This window comes from Chanodichthys erythropterus, chromosome 21 (genome assembly GCF_024489055.1).
Source record: "Chanodichthys erythropterus isolate Z2021 chromosome 21, ASM2448905v1, whole genome shotgun sequence".
Classification (NCBI taxonomy): Eukaryota; Metazoa; Chordata; class Actinopteri; order Cypriniformes; family Xenocyprididae; genus Chanodichthys; species Chanodichthys erythropterus.
In genome coordinates, this window is record NC_090241.1 from 33385642 (window position 1) to 33400456 (window position 14815).

General features: G+C 34.0%; 1 protein-coding gene across 3 annotated transcripts in view; it reads left to right on the forward strand.

Moving 5' to 3' along the window:
- The window catches only part of matn4 (matrilin 4), a 24609-nt gene extending 12741 nt beyond the window's left edge, over window positions 1-11868 (forward strand). Inside the window, exons 8-17 of one of the 3 annotated variants that reach the window (XM_067373802.1) lie at window positions 404-526; window positions 1091-1213; window positions 1526-1648; window positions 2453-2575; window positions 3312-3434; window positions 6003-6125; window positions 6962-7375; window positions 8087-8239; window positions 8470-8572; window positions 11125-11868. In XM_067373802.1, the coding sequence (XP_067229903.1) occupies window positions 404-526; window positions 1091-1213; window positions 1526-1648; window positions 2453-2575; window positions 3312-3434; window positions 6003-6125; window positions 6962-7375; window positions 8087-8239; window positions 8470-8572; window positions 11125-11185 (1469 nt within the window). In that variant the 3' untranslated portion in view covers window positions 11186-11868. The remainder of the gene's footprint in view (window positions 1-403; window positions 527-1090; window positions 1214-1525; window positions 1649-2452; window positions 2576-3311; window positions 3435-6002; window positions 6126-6961; window positions 7376-8086; window positions 8240-8469; window positions 8573-11124) is intronic. The other 2 variants (XM_067373799.1, XM_067373801.1) reach the window with 2 other exon arrangements.
- Window positions 11869-14815: the final 2947 nt, after the last annotated feature.

The following is a 14815-nucleotide window of genomic DNA, read 5'->3' on the forward strand; positions in this document are numbered from 1 at the left end:
GTATTTGAACACACCTGATGTTGTAATTATGACTTCCCAACCCATGAATGCAAACTTCCCAGGAGGACTTGAATGCACTAACTCTTCAAACTGAGATGTTCTCTAGATTTTGCTTGTTAGGGAAAGTATCCATTACTTTTTCTATGTTATTTAAGATCAAAAAGTCTCTCATCTTGTTTAATGCACCATTTTGTAGTGAGCTTTCTAATAAGATTCCCAGCAAAACAAAGGCAAGTCATATTCATGGTAGATGATTGAGAAAAATTGTGAAGAATTTTGAGTTAACTTTCCTTTAAAATACACAAATGCTGAAAAAATGTAAATTAGGGATTATTGAAATATTAACAATATTCTGCACAGCATGTAATGTCCCCAAATTCTAATCCATCTAATCCATATTTAGTGATCGATTACTGCTCATTTGGGAATGATAGCTGCGAGCACGAGTGTGTTAGTGTCCTCAAAGGCTTTCACTGCATTTGTAACGATGGATACTCACTCAATGAAGACAAGAAGACTTGCACAAGTTAGTGAAGGCTCACGTTCAATTTCTACATTCACTCATTTTATTTCCTCGCTTTTTTCTCGGTTGTTTAGCATCTATATTTGGGCCATCCATTGCTGTAATTGTAATAGCTTTTCAAAATGTTCAGGCAAGGGTTTCCCAACAGACTTGGTCATAAAAAGAACTGTGGTTTTATCTGTGATTGTCCAAGATTTAAAAAAAACCTGTGGAAATTGAACTACAATTTTGAAATAAAAGAGAAATGTGGTAACACTTTAGTATGGGGAACAATTCTCACTTTTAACTAGTTGCTTATTAGCTTGCATATTGGCTGTTTATTAGTACTTATAAAGCACATATTAACGCCTTATTCTGCATGACCATATTCTACATCCCTAAATCCTACCCCATACCTAAACTTTAACGCTACAACAACTACCATACTAACTATTAATAAGCAGTAAATTAAGAGTTTATTAAGGCAAAGGATGTGGTTAATGGTGAATATGTGTTCCCCATACCAGTGTTACTAGAAATGTTTATCCTGTTTGGTCATGTCCTTAAATCCATCTAATCCGTATTTAGTGATCGATTACTGCTCATTTGGGAATGATAGCTGCGAGCACGAGTGTGTGAGTGTCCTCAAAGGCTTTCACTGCATTTGTAACGATGGATATTCGCTCAACGATGACAAGAAGACCTGCACAAGTTAGTGAAGGCCACATGATCAAAATCCACACACATACACCTTCGTATGCCCACAGATTATCCATAACCCAAGTTTGATACTTAAGTACAAAACCAACATATTTCAAATCTTTTATGAATCCAGTAAGTCCCTGCTTTAATCCAAATCCATAAACCAAGCAAATCTCAATTGAAAAATAAATGTAATAACATTTTTACAAGTTTCCTTTCTATGCTTCTTCCTCTTACAAAACATTTTGCTCGTTGCCAACTACTTGGCTGCTTGTCTTACTTCAGATTTTGAGCTTCTCTGCTTCTTTCTGCCTGTTCCAGTGATCGACTACTGCTCATTTGGAAATGATAGCTGCGAGCATGAGTGTGTGAGTGTGCTCAAAGGCTTTCACTGCCACTGTAATGATGGATACTCACTCAATGATGACCTGAAAACCTGCTCAAGTTAGTGAGGGCAACATTATCATACATATATACTATTATGCACACCTTTGATAGCTTCTTTTGGTAATTGCAAGTTCAAGTTATAAGAAGTAAAATGAGATATACACTATTCAAAAGTCTGGGGTCAAGAAAGATTTTTTTGAAAGACATTAGCACTTTTATTCAGTAAATGTAAATATGTATAGTTGATCGAATATGACAGTAATTTAAAAAAATAAATATTAAGTGATAACAATAAGAAATCTTTCTTGAGCATATTAGAATATGTGATGCTGAAGACTGGAGTAATGATGCTGAAAAGTCAGCTTTGTCATCACAGGAATAATTTTTTTATCAAATAAATGCAGCCTTGGTGAGCATAAAAGACTTCTTTCAGAAACATTAAAAAAATTTACCATCCCCAAACTTTTGAACAGAAGTGTAAATCTGAAATAATTGGAAGATAAATTAGGAGAGAAAAAGTTGCAATTGTGAAAAGTAAAGTCTCAAAGATATTATTATTTATGATGTTTTTTATGTAATGAGGTGGCAATTGGCTTTCACAGGTTTTGCTGGTAAAAAAGCAAACAGTACCAAAAAGGAACTAACAGCAGGGACAAAACATCCCAAAAAAATATTTCCAACATTAAAAATGGGTTCCAACATTATGAGCTCTAGCTGTTAACAGTCTTAAGCATTTAACAACACAAGACAGTAACTTATGGATGCTTGTCTGTGCATACTTTTGAGACACAACTTGTGTGTTGCTTGCACTGTTTTCTGTTGTTGTAAAGTGTGTTTCTTGCCATCCTCTTCCTGTTCCAGTGATTGACTACTGCTCATTTGGGAATGATAGCTGCGAGCACGAGTGTGTGAGTGTGCTCAAAGGCTTTAACTGCCGTTGTAAGGACGGATACACTCTCAACAATGACAAGAAGACCTGCACAAGTTAGTGAGAGTAACCAGTCCACACGATCACTGTACCAGATCTATGCACACAAAACTAACACAGTGCTGATCATGCACGCTAGCTCTGTTTGATTTGGCAGCGGGCTTCTGATTGGTCTTGCATGTCTTGTTTTCTGGTCACAACAGGGGGTGCTGTTCTCAGAATCATTCAAATGTAATATTTAATACTTTTTGAAGCAGTTGGCCTCTTATGGTAGTTGGTTTTGCATGACAGATTTTAAAGGGTTAGTTCACCAAAAAATAAAAAATTCTGTCATATACTCAACCTCATGTCGTTCCAAACCCGTTAGACCTTCGTTCATCTTCAGAACACAAATTAAGATATTTTTGATAAAATCCAATGGCTCAGTGAGGCCTTAATTGCCAGAAAGATAATTAACACTTTCAATGCCCAGAAAGCTACTAAAGACATATTTAAAACAGTCCATGATATTTTATCAAAAAATATCTTAATTTGTGTTCCAACGATGAATGAAGGTCTTACGGTTGTGGAACGACATGAGGGTGAGTATAAATGACATAATTTTCATTTTTGGGTGAGCTAACCCTTTAAAGAGATATTCTCTACCCTTATGCATTTAAGTATAAATCTTTAGCGTTCTTCTTATGGGGAAAAATGCCTGTATTATGATCAGACCCCAGTCATTTTCATTCTAGTGGATATTTTGCACTGTTTGCTAACTAAAACACTAATTTCTTTGTTTTTGCCTCTTAGTGATTGATTACTGTTCATTTGGGAATCACAGTTGTGATCATCACTGTGTTGGTGTGCTCAATGGCTTCTACTGTCGCTGCAATGAAGGATACACTCTTCAGGAGGACGGAAAGACCTGCCAGTGTATGTATCAAGAACCGCACAGTTATATTGACTGCATTAAAGTGGATTAAAGGGGTCTCATTATGCTTTTTTACATGTTCAGCTTTCATTAGTGTGTAATGTTGCTGTTTGAGCATAAAAAAGGTCTGTAAAGTTACAAAGCACAAAGTCACTCCAATGGAAGTTATTCTCTATATCAATGCACCCTGTTTCTGAACTTCCTGAAACACCTCCAATGTAGTCTTGAGTTTTCTTCCAAAAGCGAACACTTCACAATATTCCTTATTTAAATAATTTGCGCACAAGGCAAATGCAAAAAAAGGGGTGTGTCCTGGTTGAGATGCATTAGTTAGCTGACCAATCAGAGCGAATTGTGTGTTAGTTGCGAAGTGTGTTGGAAATTGTGGTCATTTTAAGAGGCATGACATTTCTGAAACACACTTGAAGCAGTTGACCAATCATAACACATTGTTCCAACCGACCAGTCAGAGCACTCTGCCATTTTGGAAGGAGGGGCTTCATAGAGAACGAAAATAAACAGTTGTGTTACTGACAAACTGGGAAGAGAGGTGATGCAACAATGTAAAATATGGGAAATATGCTTTTTGAGCATTCAAGCATGTAAAACTATTCTAGTATTCTATTAAAAGAGTTTTCGATATTAAAATACTTTCTCTTTTCCCAGTGTAATGTGCAGAATCAACGGTTTTTCCAAAACAATTGCAAAAAATAATTCTAATAGTGCAAAAAAAGAGCGGTAGGATTAGCTTAGTACATATTAATGTCTATTTTTTATTGGTAACAACAACAGCATGCTTTTCAAGAGCAAAACATTTACTTTTCCAGCTATCATTCAAGCTTTTTTTCAACATTTGAGATAAGATATGATTTATTGACCTTCCAAGTTGATCATCAGATTAATCCACCTCGTAAATATATTCTGTTCCCAAACTGTGCTCAAATTGCTCAACACTGAATGGTTACCTTTAAAACTGTTTAAAATCAGCTGGCACGGAAGTGAAGCGCCCCCTCTTTAAGCCTGATGGCCTTCCCAGACCTTAGCCTTGAACAGCTGGAAAGGCCAAAAGTATCAAGTGTGTCGTTTATCACTTTTTAAGTTTACCTAAAGGCTCTGGACATTTGCTTTAAAGGGTCCAGTCATTTCTTCACCAGATTTCCTCTCCGCCTGCTACCAATGTATAGAAGAAATTAAGTTTCGTCCATATTTATATTGTTTTTCTTGCAAGTATTTGTACGGAAGAGGATTAGGGCCAAGCAATAATAAAAAAATAAAACCATCTTGATATTAAAGTTGTTAAATTTTGAGAAAAAAGATCGAAATAAAATTTTGAGAATAAACTCGTTAAATTACAAGAAAAAACTCGTTAAATTTTGAGAAAAAAGTCGAGATAGAATGTTGAGAATAAAGTCATTAAATTACAAGAAAAAGTTGTTAAATTACGAGAACAAATTCGTTAAATTATGGGAAAAAATTCGTTAAATTTTCGAGAAAAAAGTCGAATTAAAATGTTGAGAATAAAGTCATTAAATTATGAGAAAAAGTTGTTCAATTACGAGAACAAATTCGTTAAATTATGAGAAAAATGTCATTAAATTTTGAGAAAAAAGTCGAGATAAAATGTTGAGAATAAAGTCATTAAATTATGAGAAAAAAGTCATTAAATTACGAGAACAAATTCGTTAAATTATGAGAAAAATGTCATTAAATTTTGAGAAAAAAGTCGAGATAAAATGTTGAGAATAAAGTCATTAAATTATGAGAAAAATGTCATTAAATTTTGAGAAAAAAGTCGAGATAGAATGTTGAGAATAAAGTCATTAAATTACAAGAAAAAGTTGTTAAATTACGAGAACAAATTCGTTAAATTACGGGAAAAAATTTGTTAAATTTTCGAGAAAAAAGTCTAATTAAAATGTTGAGAGTAAAGTCATTAAATTATGAGAAAAAAGTTGTTAAATTACGAGAACAAATTCGTTAAATTATGAGAAAAATGTCATTAAATTTTGAGAAAAAAGTCGAGATAAAATGTTGAGAATAAAGTCATTAAATTATGAGAAAAAAGTCATTAAATTACAAGAACAAATTTGTTAAATTATGATTTTTTTCTCATAATTTAATGACTTTTTCTGGTAAATTTTATGACTTTATTCTCATAATTTAATGACTTTATTCTCAATATTTTATTTTGACTTTTTCTCGAAATTTAACAACTTTAATCTCAAGATGGTTTTATTTTTTTATTATTGCTTGGCCCTAATCCTCTTTCGTATATTTGAGTTAGTGTCAATAACATTTCTTAAAGTTATGCATTTACTCTTCTGTCACATGATTCTTCAGAAATCATTCTAATATGCTGATTTGCTGCTCAAGATTCATTTCATATTAATATTAATGTTGAAAATAGTTGTGCTGCTTAATATTTTGTGGAAACGGAATATTCATATCTTTACTGTCACTGTTACATCAATTTAATGCATCCTTGCTGAAGAAAAGTATTAATTTCTTACTGACTCTAAATTATTTCAATGTGGTTTATGACATGCTCTTCATGTTTCTGTCTTCTGCAGCGGATAACTTGTGCAACACAGTCGAACATGGTTGTGAACACCAATGTGTGAGCACTCCGGGATCATACCACTGTATATGTCCTGAGGGCCATGTGCTTCAGGACGATGGCAAGACCTGCGGAAGTAATGCATGCTTTCATTCAGACAAACCTTATTACAGATGAGATTGTCCTGTACATTAGTTTATAGGGGAAATGCCTAAAGCTGAATTCCTAAAGCTGGAAAAGTTTCTATTTGTAATGTATAGTTTGGTGTCTGCATGAATTGCATGCTGAAGTGCAAGTCAGCTGTATTACCATTAGTATTACTATTTCTCATACTTTTATGAGAACCAAAGTTGTTTCTAAACCCCTGAGGCTACAAATTAAACTTTGCACAATTCACCAGTGAGTTTTGTACAGGGAAGTATGGAAGCTTGTTTCTTCCATTAAATAAAAAGTGAAAAAGGTCATTTTTATCTCTCAATTACGACTTTTTTGCATGACAAAGTCAATTCTCGCAATTGCGAGAAAAAAAGTAAAAATTGCCAATTTATATTGTTTATATCGCAATTCTTTTTTCTCAGAGTTGTGAGATATAAACTCGCAATTGCATGTTATAATGTCCAAATATGAGGAAAAAGACACGTTTTTTTCCCAGAATTGTGAGTTTATTGCATGTTATAAAGTCATTGTGATATAAACTCGCAATTCTGACTTTTTTGTGAGTATATATCGTGCAATTCTGACTTTATAACGACTTTATAACTCACAATTGTTCATTTATATCTCACAATTCTGACTGATAACTCAGAATTGTGAGGAAAAAGTCAGAATTGCGACTTTATATCTCGCAATTCTGACTTTATAACTCGCAATTGAGAGTTTAAATCTCAGTTGTGAGAAAAAAAGTTAAATTCTGTGCTAAAATTGACACAGTCCAGAAATACATGTTTGTTCATTTCTCTTGCCCTCTCCAAGCCTGTCGATCCTCCAACATTGACCTGGTCCTCCTCATTGATGGTTCCAAGAGTGTGCGGCCACAGAATTTCGAGCTTGTCAAGCAGTTTGTCAACCAGGTGGTGGATCAGCTGGACGTCTCCCCTAAAGGAACACGCGTGGGTCTCGTCCAGTATTCAAGCCGAGTGCGGACAGAGTTCCCCCTCAGCATGTATCAGACAAAAGAAGAGATCAAAAAGGCTGTGATGAATGTGGAATACATGGAGAAGGGAACCATGACAGGCTTGGCTCTCAAACACATGGTGGAGAATAGCTTCACTGAGGCTGATGGAGCCCGTCCTGCTGAGAAGAACATCCCACGGGTTGGCCTGGTTTTTACGGATGGGCGTTCACAGGATGATATTCAAGAGTGGGCTAAGAAGGCCAAGGAAGCAGGTATTATTATTTAGGAGCCAAAAATGAAAGCATTACAATCACAGAACTGATCCAAACACTTTGATTTTTTTTTTTTTTTTTTTTTTTACACAAATTGTAGTGTGGTAAATAACTTTTATAATACAATTATTATTAAAAAATAATATATATCAAAATTGAAAAAAATGTATTTTAGTCTAGTCTAGCTAACATTTCGGGGTTTTTGTATATATTATATTCATTTATATATTTTTAAATATTTTTATTTATTTATTTATAAAATAGATTAAAGCAAATTAGAAATTAGTCCCAAATTCTCCAACAATTTAAAAATATATATAAAAATATTTTTCTTAATGAATAAATAAATCAAATTTAGTCATGTAGCTTTTTTTAACATTTGTTTTTTCAAACATAAAACATAAATATATTTATATATTTTTTAATATTTTAGATTATTTATTTCTAGGACAGATTGATGGAATTTATGTAATCAGATGTCCAAAATTGTCAAATTGTAAACCTGCTATGAAATTTATTAAGATATAAAACATAAAATGTTTGAGCTCCTGAGGTTGAAAATCAATATTTTCTAAAGGCATGCTCCTTGCCTTTTATTTAAAAAAAAAAACAATGTCTATGGTATATATATACCTTTTTTATTATTATTATTTTGCTCATTTCATGAAAGTTCTGTCCTTTGGAACTTTCGATGTGTCTTGTGTGTTTCAGGTATCACCATGTATGCTGTTGGTGTGGGTAAAGCTGTGGAGGATGAGCTGAGAGAGATTGCCTCTGACCCCGTGGAAAAACACTTCTTCTACAGCGCTGACTTCACTGCCATCAGCCAGATCGCTGAGAACCTCAAACTCAATGTCTGCGCAGGTGTGTTTGAGTAAATAAACACACACTTGAATGCATCTCTATTAGATAGCACACACAATTACACAGTATGTTGTTCTTTAGCACCATCTTAAGCCTGATATAAACACACACATGCATTGCTCACCTAAGAAGGTGCCAGTGAGTATCCTATACAGTTTATTCATTATAAAAACATTTCTCTTTTTATTATAAAGATTGGTTATTTAATTCTCACTGATCACATTTTTCAGCTGAGAGTCAAGGAGAGATTGAGGTTAAGGACCCCTGCGCTTGTGAAAGTCTTGTGGAGTTTCAACAGGTTACGATGTCCAGCGTAGACCAGCTCAACCAGAAACATATCCTTTATCCAGGTCCTTTAAACAGTATGCTTTCTTTTCAGCACATGGAACTACATCATGCAACTCCATTTTTTTGTTCATTAGTGCTGTTTATTAAGGCGTGCTTTATTTTTTAAAAATATTGAAAAATCACTAACCTTAAGTATTAAACAATGCAGTGTAATTCATCCTGCATCATTTATGCTTTGGGCATGAATGATATCTCAAATCATCTGGTTGTTTCTTTTCTTTTCTTTTTTTGTTTTTTAAAGATTTATTTTTGGGATGTTTGCCTTCATTGAGATAGGACAGTATAGATAATTGACACAAAAATATCAAGCAGCACAACTGTTTTCATCATTGATAATGATTTCTTAAGCAGCAAATCAACATATTAGAATGATTTCTGAAGGATCATGTGACACTGAAGACTGGAGTAATGATGCTGAACATTCAGCTTTGATCACAGGAATAAAATTACATTTTAAAATATATTTAATTAGAAAACTGTTATTTTAAATTGTAATAATATTTCACTAATATTTTACTGTATTTTAGGTCAAATAAATGCAGCCTTGGTGAACATAAAGGAATTCTTTCAAAAACATTTATTAATCTTGCAGACCCCAAACTTTTGAACAGTAGTGTATAACTAGTGGATTTACACATTATTACAAGAAGCTGAAGGGTTTAACAGAAGCCCCTCTGTACGGAGTGAGCCCATATTGTGTCTGTAGGTCTGATCTGTTCCAGACTGGCCCCTCTGCTTCGGCTCCTGACATAAACCTCTGTGACCACACGCTTCAATGGCTCTTTGTTTTGGATCTCTCTCTCAGCATCATTCATCAAAGCTCAAAAGAGCCCTTGTCCCATGTCTGAGGCCAGAAACAGATGTTTCTGAACTAATAGATGCGGATGCACGTCTCCACTGGATCCGTTTAACTAGAATTTGATGAGATTACAAAGGAAGGGTGATGCTTCATGGCTCTCATCACAGTTAAACTACAGATCTTGCTGATAGAAGTCTTTCACAGTTGGATGTAGTGGTTAGCGTGCTTGCTTCGATACTTTGAGCTCTTTTGCTCAAGTGATGCAAATCCCAATCTAATAAATCTTTTCTCTCTGCATCAATAAATAAAAGTGGCAAAGGCCAAAAGGCCACTGTCATTTACCTTTTTGTGCAAATTTATTAGTTATGCATGTTAAAGCAAACATCACTATTACTATAGAGTGTAACAGAGCCCGCCCACCTTTTTTTAGTGGCGTTGCTTCCGGAAGAATTTTGTACGGAAGAGGATAAGGGCCAAGCTAAATTTAAAAAAATAAAACCATCTTGAGATTAAAGTTAAATTTCGAGAAAAAACTCGTTAAATTTCGAGAAAAAACTCGTTAAATTTCGAGAAAAAAGTTGAAATAAAATGTTGAGAATAAACTCGTTAAATTACGAGATAAAACTCGTTAAATTTCAAGAAAAAGGTCAACATAAAATGTTGAGAATAAACTCGTTAAATTACGAGAAAAAAGTTGAAATAAAATGTTGATGATAAACTCATTAAATTATGAGGAAAAAACTCGTTAAATTTCAAGGAAAAAAGGTCGAGATAAAATGTTGAGAAAAAACTCGTTAAATTTCAAGGAAAAAAGGTCGAGATAAAATGTTGAGAATAAACATCGTTAAATTTCGAGAAAAAAGTCGAGATAAAATGTTGAGAATAAACATCGTTAAATTTCGAGAAAAAAGTCGAGATAAAATGTTGAGAATAAAGTCATTAAATTACGAGAAAAAACTCATTACATTATGAGAGCAAATTCGTTAAATTACGAGAAAAAAGTACTCTCGAGTTTTTTCTCAAAATGTAACAACTTTAATCTCAAGATGGTTTCATTTTTTTATTATTGCTTGGCCCTAATCCTCTTCCGTAATTTTGTCTATTTATTTGTCACATAGGGATTAAAAAAAGTCTTCATCAAAGCATTATAGGACATGAACCAAGCCAATCAGCTATGAGGTGAATCATAACATTACAAACTTTAATTTTAATTTTAAGCAAAGAAGTATTTGAAAATCATACAAAAATACAAAGGTACAAAGCTGTGTACTTAACGGCTTTAGTGAGCCGTGCTAGCTCAGAGGAAGACAGTCTTTAAAAGTTTATAAGTTATTGTTAAAAATCAGTTTCCCTATGGAGACAAAGATAGGTGTTTTACTTCCAGAACTTGACTGTTAGCTTGTGTTAACCACAGACCTTATTGCAGGCATTTAGCCAAAAATGTAATATGTCTCTGGTGTCCCCAGAATGTGTCTGTGAAGTTTCAGCTCAAAATACCCCACAGATCATTTATTTTAGCTTGTCAAATTTGCCCCTATTTAGGTATGAGCAAAAACACACAGTTTTTGTGTGTGTCCCTTTAAATGCAAATTGCACAGTTTTGCAGATCTTCTTCAGAAAATGTAAAAATCTAGTTTGAATGCATTTAATGCCAACATCAGCTGAAAATGCAGAAAAGTAAGATACTAAGTATGATTATATGATCATTTATTACAGTAGATTTCCCTAACTGTATGTCACTGTCAGCTATGACCAAGAGATTGGAAGTTCTGGAGAACCAGCTGCTCACAAGAAAATGAAAGAGCACGTCACACAACAGCATGCAGGAGGAAGCGGCCCGCTGGGTGTGAAGGGTCCCACAATCAAAAGATCTACAGGTGTAGATGTCTGAGGCATGAGGCCAAATAGTGGACATGGCTAATATTGTTCCCTATTTATACATGATCTGTATGGTTTATAGAGAGGTATGTATTTATGACAAATTGGATATTAGCATTTATACACTAAAAAGGGAAATGAAGTGTTTGGTACCACTCTGAATAATTATCTGTCATAATTATCATGTATGTGTTTTTTTTTTTGTTTTTTTGTTTGGCACCAAATTTAAAACCTTACTTTTAATATTACAAAAAAACAATTAGTTACAGTTGACACTCTTAGAATCATTAGTTTATAGACTAATGCTGATACCAAGAGAGAGAAAGAGAGAGCCAAATGAGGCACTCACTTCATATTACCAAATCTGTTTCCTGTGAACATTGTGCCTGAATTTTTGAAATAGTCAGAGGAACATGTTGGATATTTGTTGGACTGCAAACAGATTTTTTGACTCAAGATTTGCCTGGATGGTTTGTTAACGCTAAAAAGAGATTTGTCTAAACAGGGTAGTGTGTAAAAGTGCCCCTTAAGATTGCAGTTTTTTATTATTGTTGTTATTGAAATGTAATTTACACATACAGAATCCAGTTATGATACCTCAGAGTACTCTGGCCTCAGGTTTTTATGTTTTCTAGACATTTGCAAAAAAGCCCCATTATAAGGCTCTTATATGTGAATTCTTGTATGTTTGGATATTTCCTAATAACACTCTTTTTAAAAACTTTTAAACTGTGTCTGTCTTCTTTCACAATGTAAATAAATACGTTTTCAGACTGCTGTCATTATGAAATTGATGTTGTGTGTGAAGGTGTAAAGATGTTTCAAGAAATATTCAGTCTGCTAAAGCCGGATAGCAGGGAATGTTCTGGAAATGTTCTCTCAAAGTTATGAACAAACATTCTTCCGGTATCGTTAATAGCTTCAATGCAACACCAGAGGGATTTTATGGTACTAAATTACATTTATGGAATAGTTATGATCCATTTATTACCTGTTAACCACTTTTTGAGCATAGACTTGAAAATGAAATTTCCAACCTAAACTGTTGTAAATCTTGAAGGCTTTGGAGCACAGACTTAAAGGTGATAAAGAGGATCTTTTCGTCAACTGACCAAAGACTGTTAGTGAGTTTTTGAAATGAGCGCATGCGTAAGAACAACACCCCCTCCTTTCGAGGGAACGCCTCCCAAAACTCGTGCACAAGTGCTGGAACACGAGTGTTTACCACCGGCATTCGCTGTATCGTGTTAGTGGATTCATTATGTACTCATAATCTGCAGTTGTTACTCCTGTCTCCTGACAAAAACATTGCATGCGGCGCCTGTGGAGTGTGGAAAGTTACTGGAGCGCGCAGCCGCGCTCGTCTCTCACAAGGAACGTCACGGCAGTGATTGACAAGCCAGAGGGCCAATCGTTTACGCAAAGATCGCGTAAACGATTGGCTGATGTTTTTAAGGCCCTACCTCGTGCACAGATGATGTATATTAATATTATTCCTTTCAGTGCACCTAATAAATAGTCTTTTATCAGTTAGTAAAGACAGTTTCAAGTAATATTGCAAAAATGTATAAAACAAAACATCATCTTTAGCACCTTTAAATTTGGTCTCTTTTTAAAGACACTTGGCAGATTATTGCTAAAGTGGAAAAAAAAGTTATTGAAGTTTAGGTTTATTATTATGAAAAATGCACAAAAATACTACTTTAAAATTTTATATGAAATATATATTTTCCAAAACATGTTTTACTCTAAAACTATGAGAAAATAAATCTGGCAAAAAAATAAATCTAAACAAGTTGTGCTCCAAATTTTGAGTTTGATATCTCAAAAAATGAGCCTTCAGTAAGATTTTGTTTGGCCGCAGTACCAAACATTTCCACTAGCTAAAATTCGCCTCCCATTTCTTTTCTAATTCGGTCCGCGAACAATACAAGTGTCATTTTTTTGTTTTGTTTTTTACATGTACAATTTTTCATCATAAAAATATTATTTTTTTTTTTTTTAAAAATCAGACCGAACAGCACAAGGGTTAAAAACATTACAAAAACATTAGCACAAAAACTTTATTTATACATCACTCACGTAAAGTTTTGAATGTTCAGAACATAATGGGAACAAGCAAAACATTCTTTTTGTTAGCTAGGATATATATTTGTGTGTGAATGTTTTCTGGAATGTTTTACCTGTAAAGTGAACTTGTGTTATCTATCTTTAAAATAAATGTCACTTGGTTTGACATTACGTTGTGTAGCATTAAGGTGTTTTTAACTGTGGCTTCATGTTTTCATGGGCCACTGAGTATTAAATATAAGGTAATGTTTATTATTATTTGAATATGACATACATCCACAATTTTTTTCAGACTTCAGCTGATTCATTTACATCAGCCACCGCGTAATCCAAACGCAAGACACCATTAGCCTTAACATTTCAAAACAGAATCTCTCCTGATGCCAACAGACCTTTGAACATCTAAAACAATATCCCTTATTATGTTCTATGATCTTTTCTGCTCTCCCCGTAGACGTGCTAATCACTCCCAGGAATACAAGCTTCGGAACAACAAGTGTTCCTGACTGCTCTGACCTTCTGCCTGCAGATCTCAGGGGCGTGAGACGCTCGAGTCTCTCCTGCCATCGCACTTACTTAGACTAGACTCAGTGGAGGTTATGAAATGTCAGAGATTCCCGCTAGTCTCAGTGGAAGCGTGTTAATTACTGCAGCTCAGATGTTGAAAGGACAAATGTCTTGTTATCTCAACAACACTCCCTTTTGTGCATGATTGCCTTTTTTAGGAACACAAACAAATGCTGAGGTAAAGGTCACAGTTTTAAAAAAGGTTTGAGTTAATTGTTTGTTTTTTAACAGTCATGTGATCATGAAGATGATGTGAAGACAAGGTGATGCAACTTTACAGCCTTGCTGGGATATTCACTAATATTTATGACAATCTGATGACTATCACAATCATAGATTTGGCCAAATCAGTCAAATCCAAAAGCAAAATAAATCCAGGGTCAATTTCATGTATCATCCTTATATGCTGATTTGCTGAAATGTTTCTTATTTATTTTTTATCATTGTTGAAAACAGTTGTGAAATAGAGATGTTTGCATTAATGTGAATGTCTTTACTTTCACTTGTGATCAATTAATGCATCCTTGCTAAATAAAAGTATTAATTTCTTAAAAAAAACGTATTGGCCCCAAACTATTTATATAATCTTAATTTAAGATAAATGTATGTGGTTTTTTATCAATAAAAACTATGGAGTAAGGTTCAAAGGTCATCACTTATGGTGGTCTGGATGTTAATAATCACACCCTAAATTGTTAAAAATAACTTTTAAAGATATGAAGAGATGGAGATGTTTAAAGTCTTTATCATGGTGCTTTCTTTGTCACATCAAATTGAATTTTTCTTTATCATTTTTGTGACAAAAGGAGCTAATTACGTTTTTCCAAGGCCTCACCGAGCTGATGATGACTGTATACAGATTGAATCAGTATAGAAGAGTAAGCTGGTTTCCAGTTTAGAATCCTACATAAATC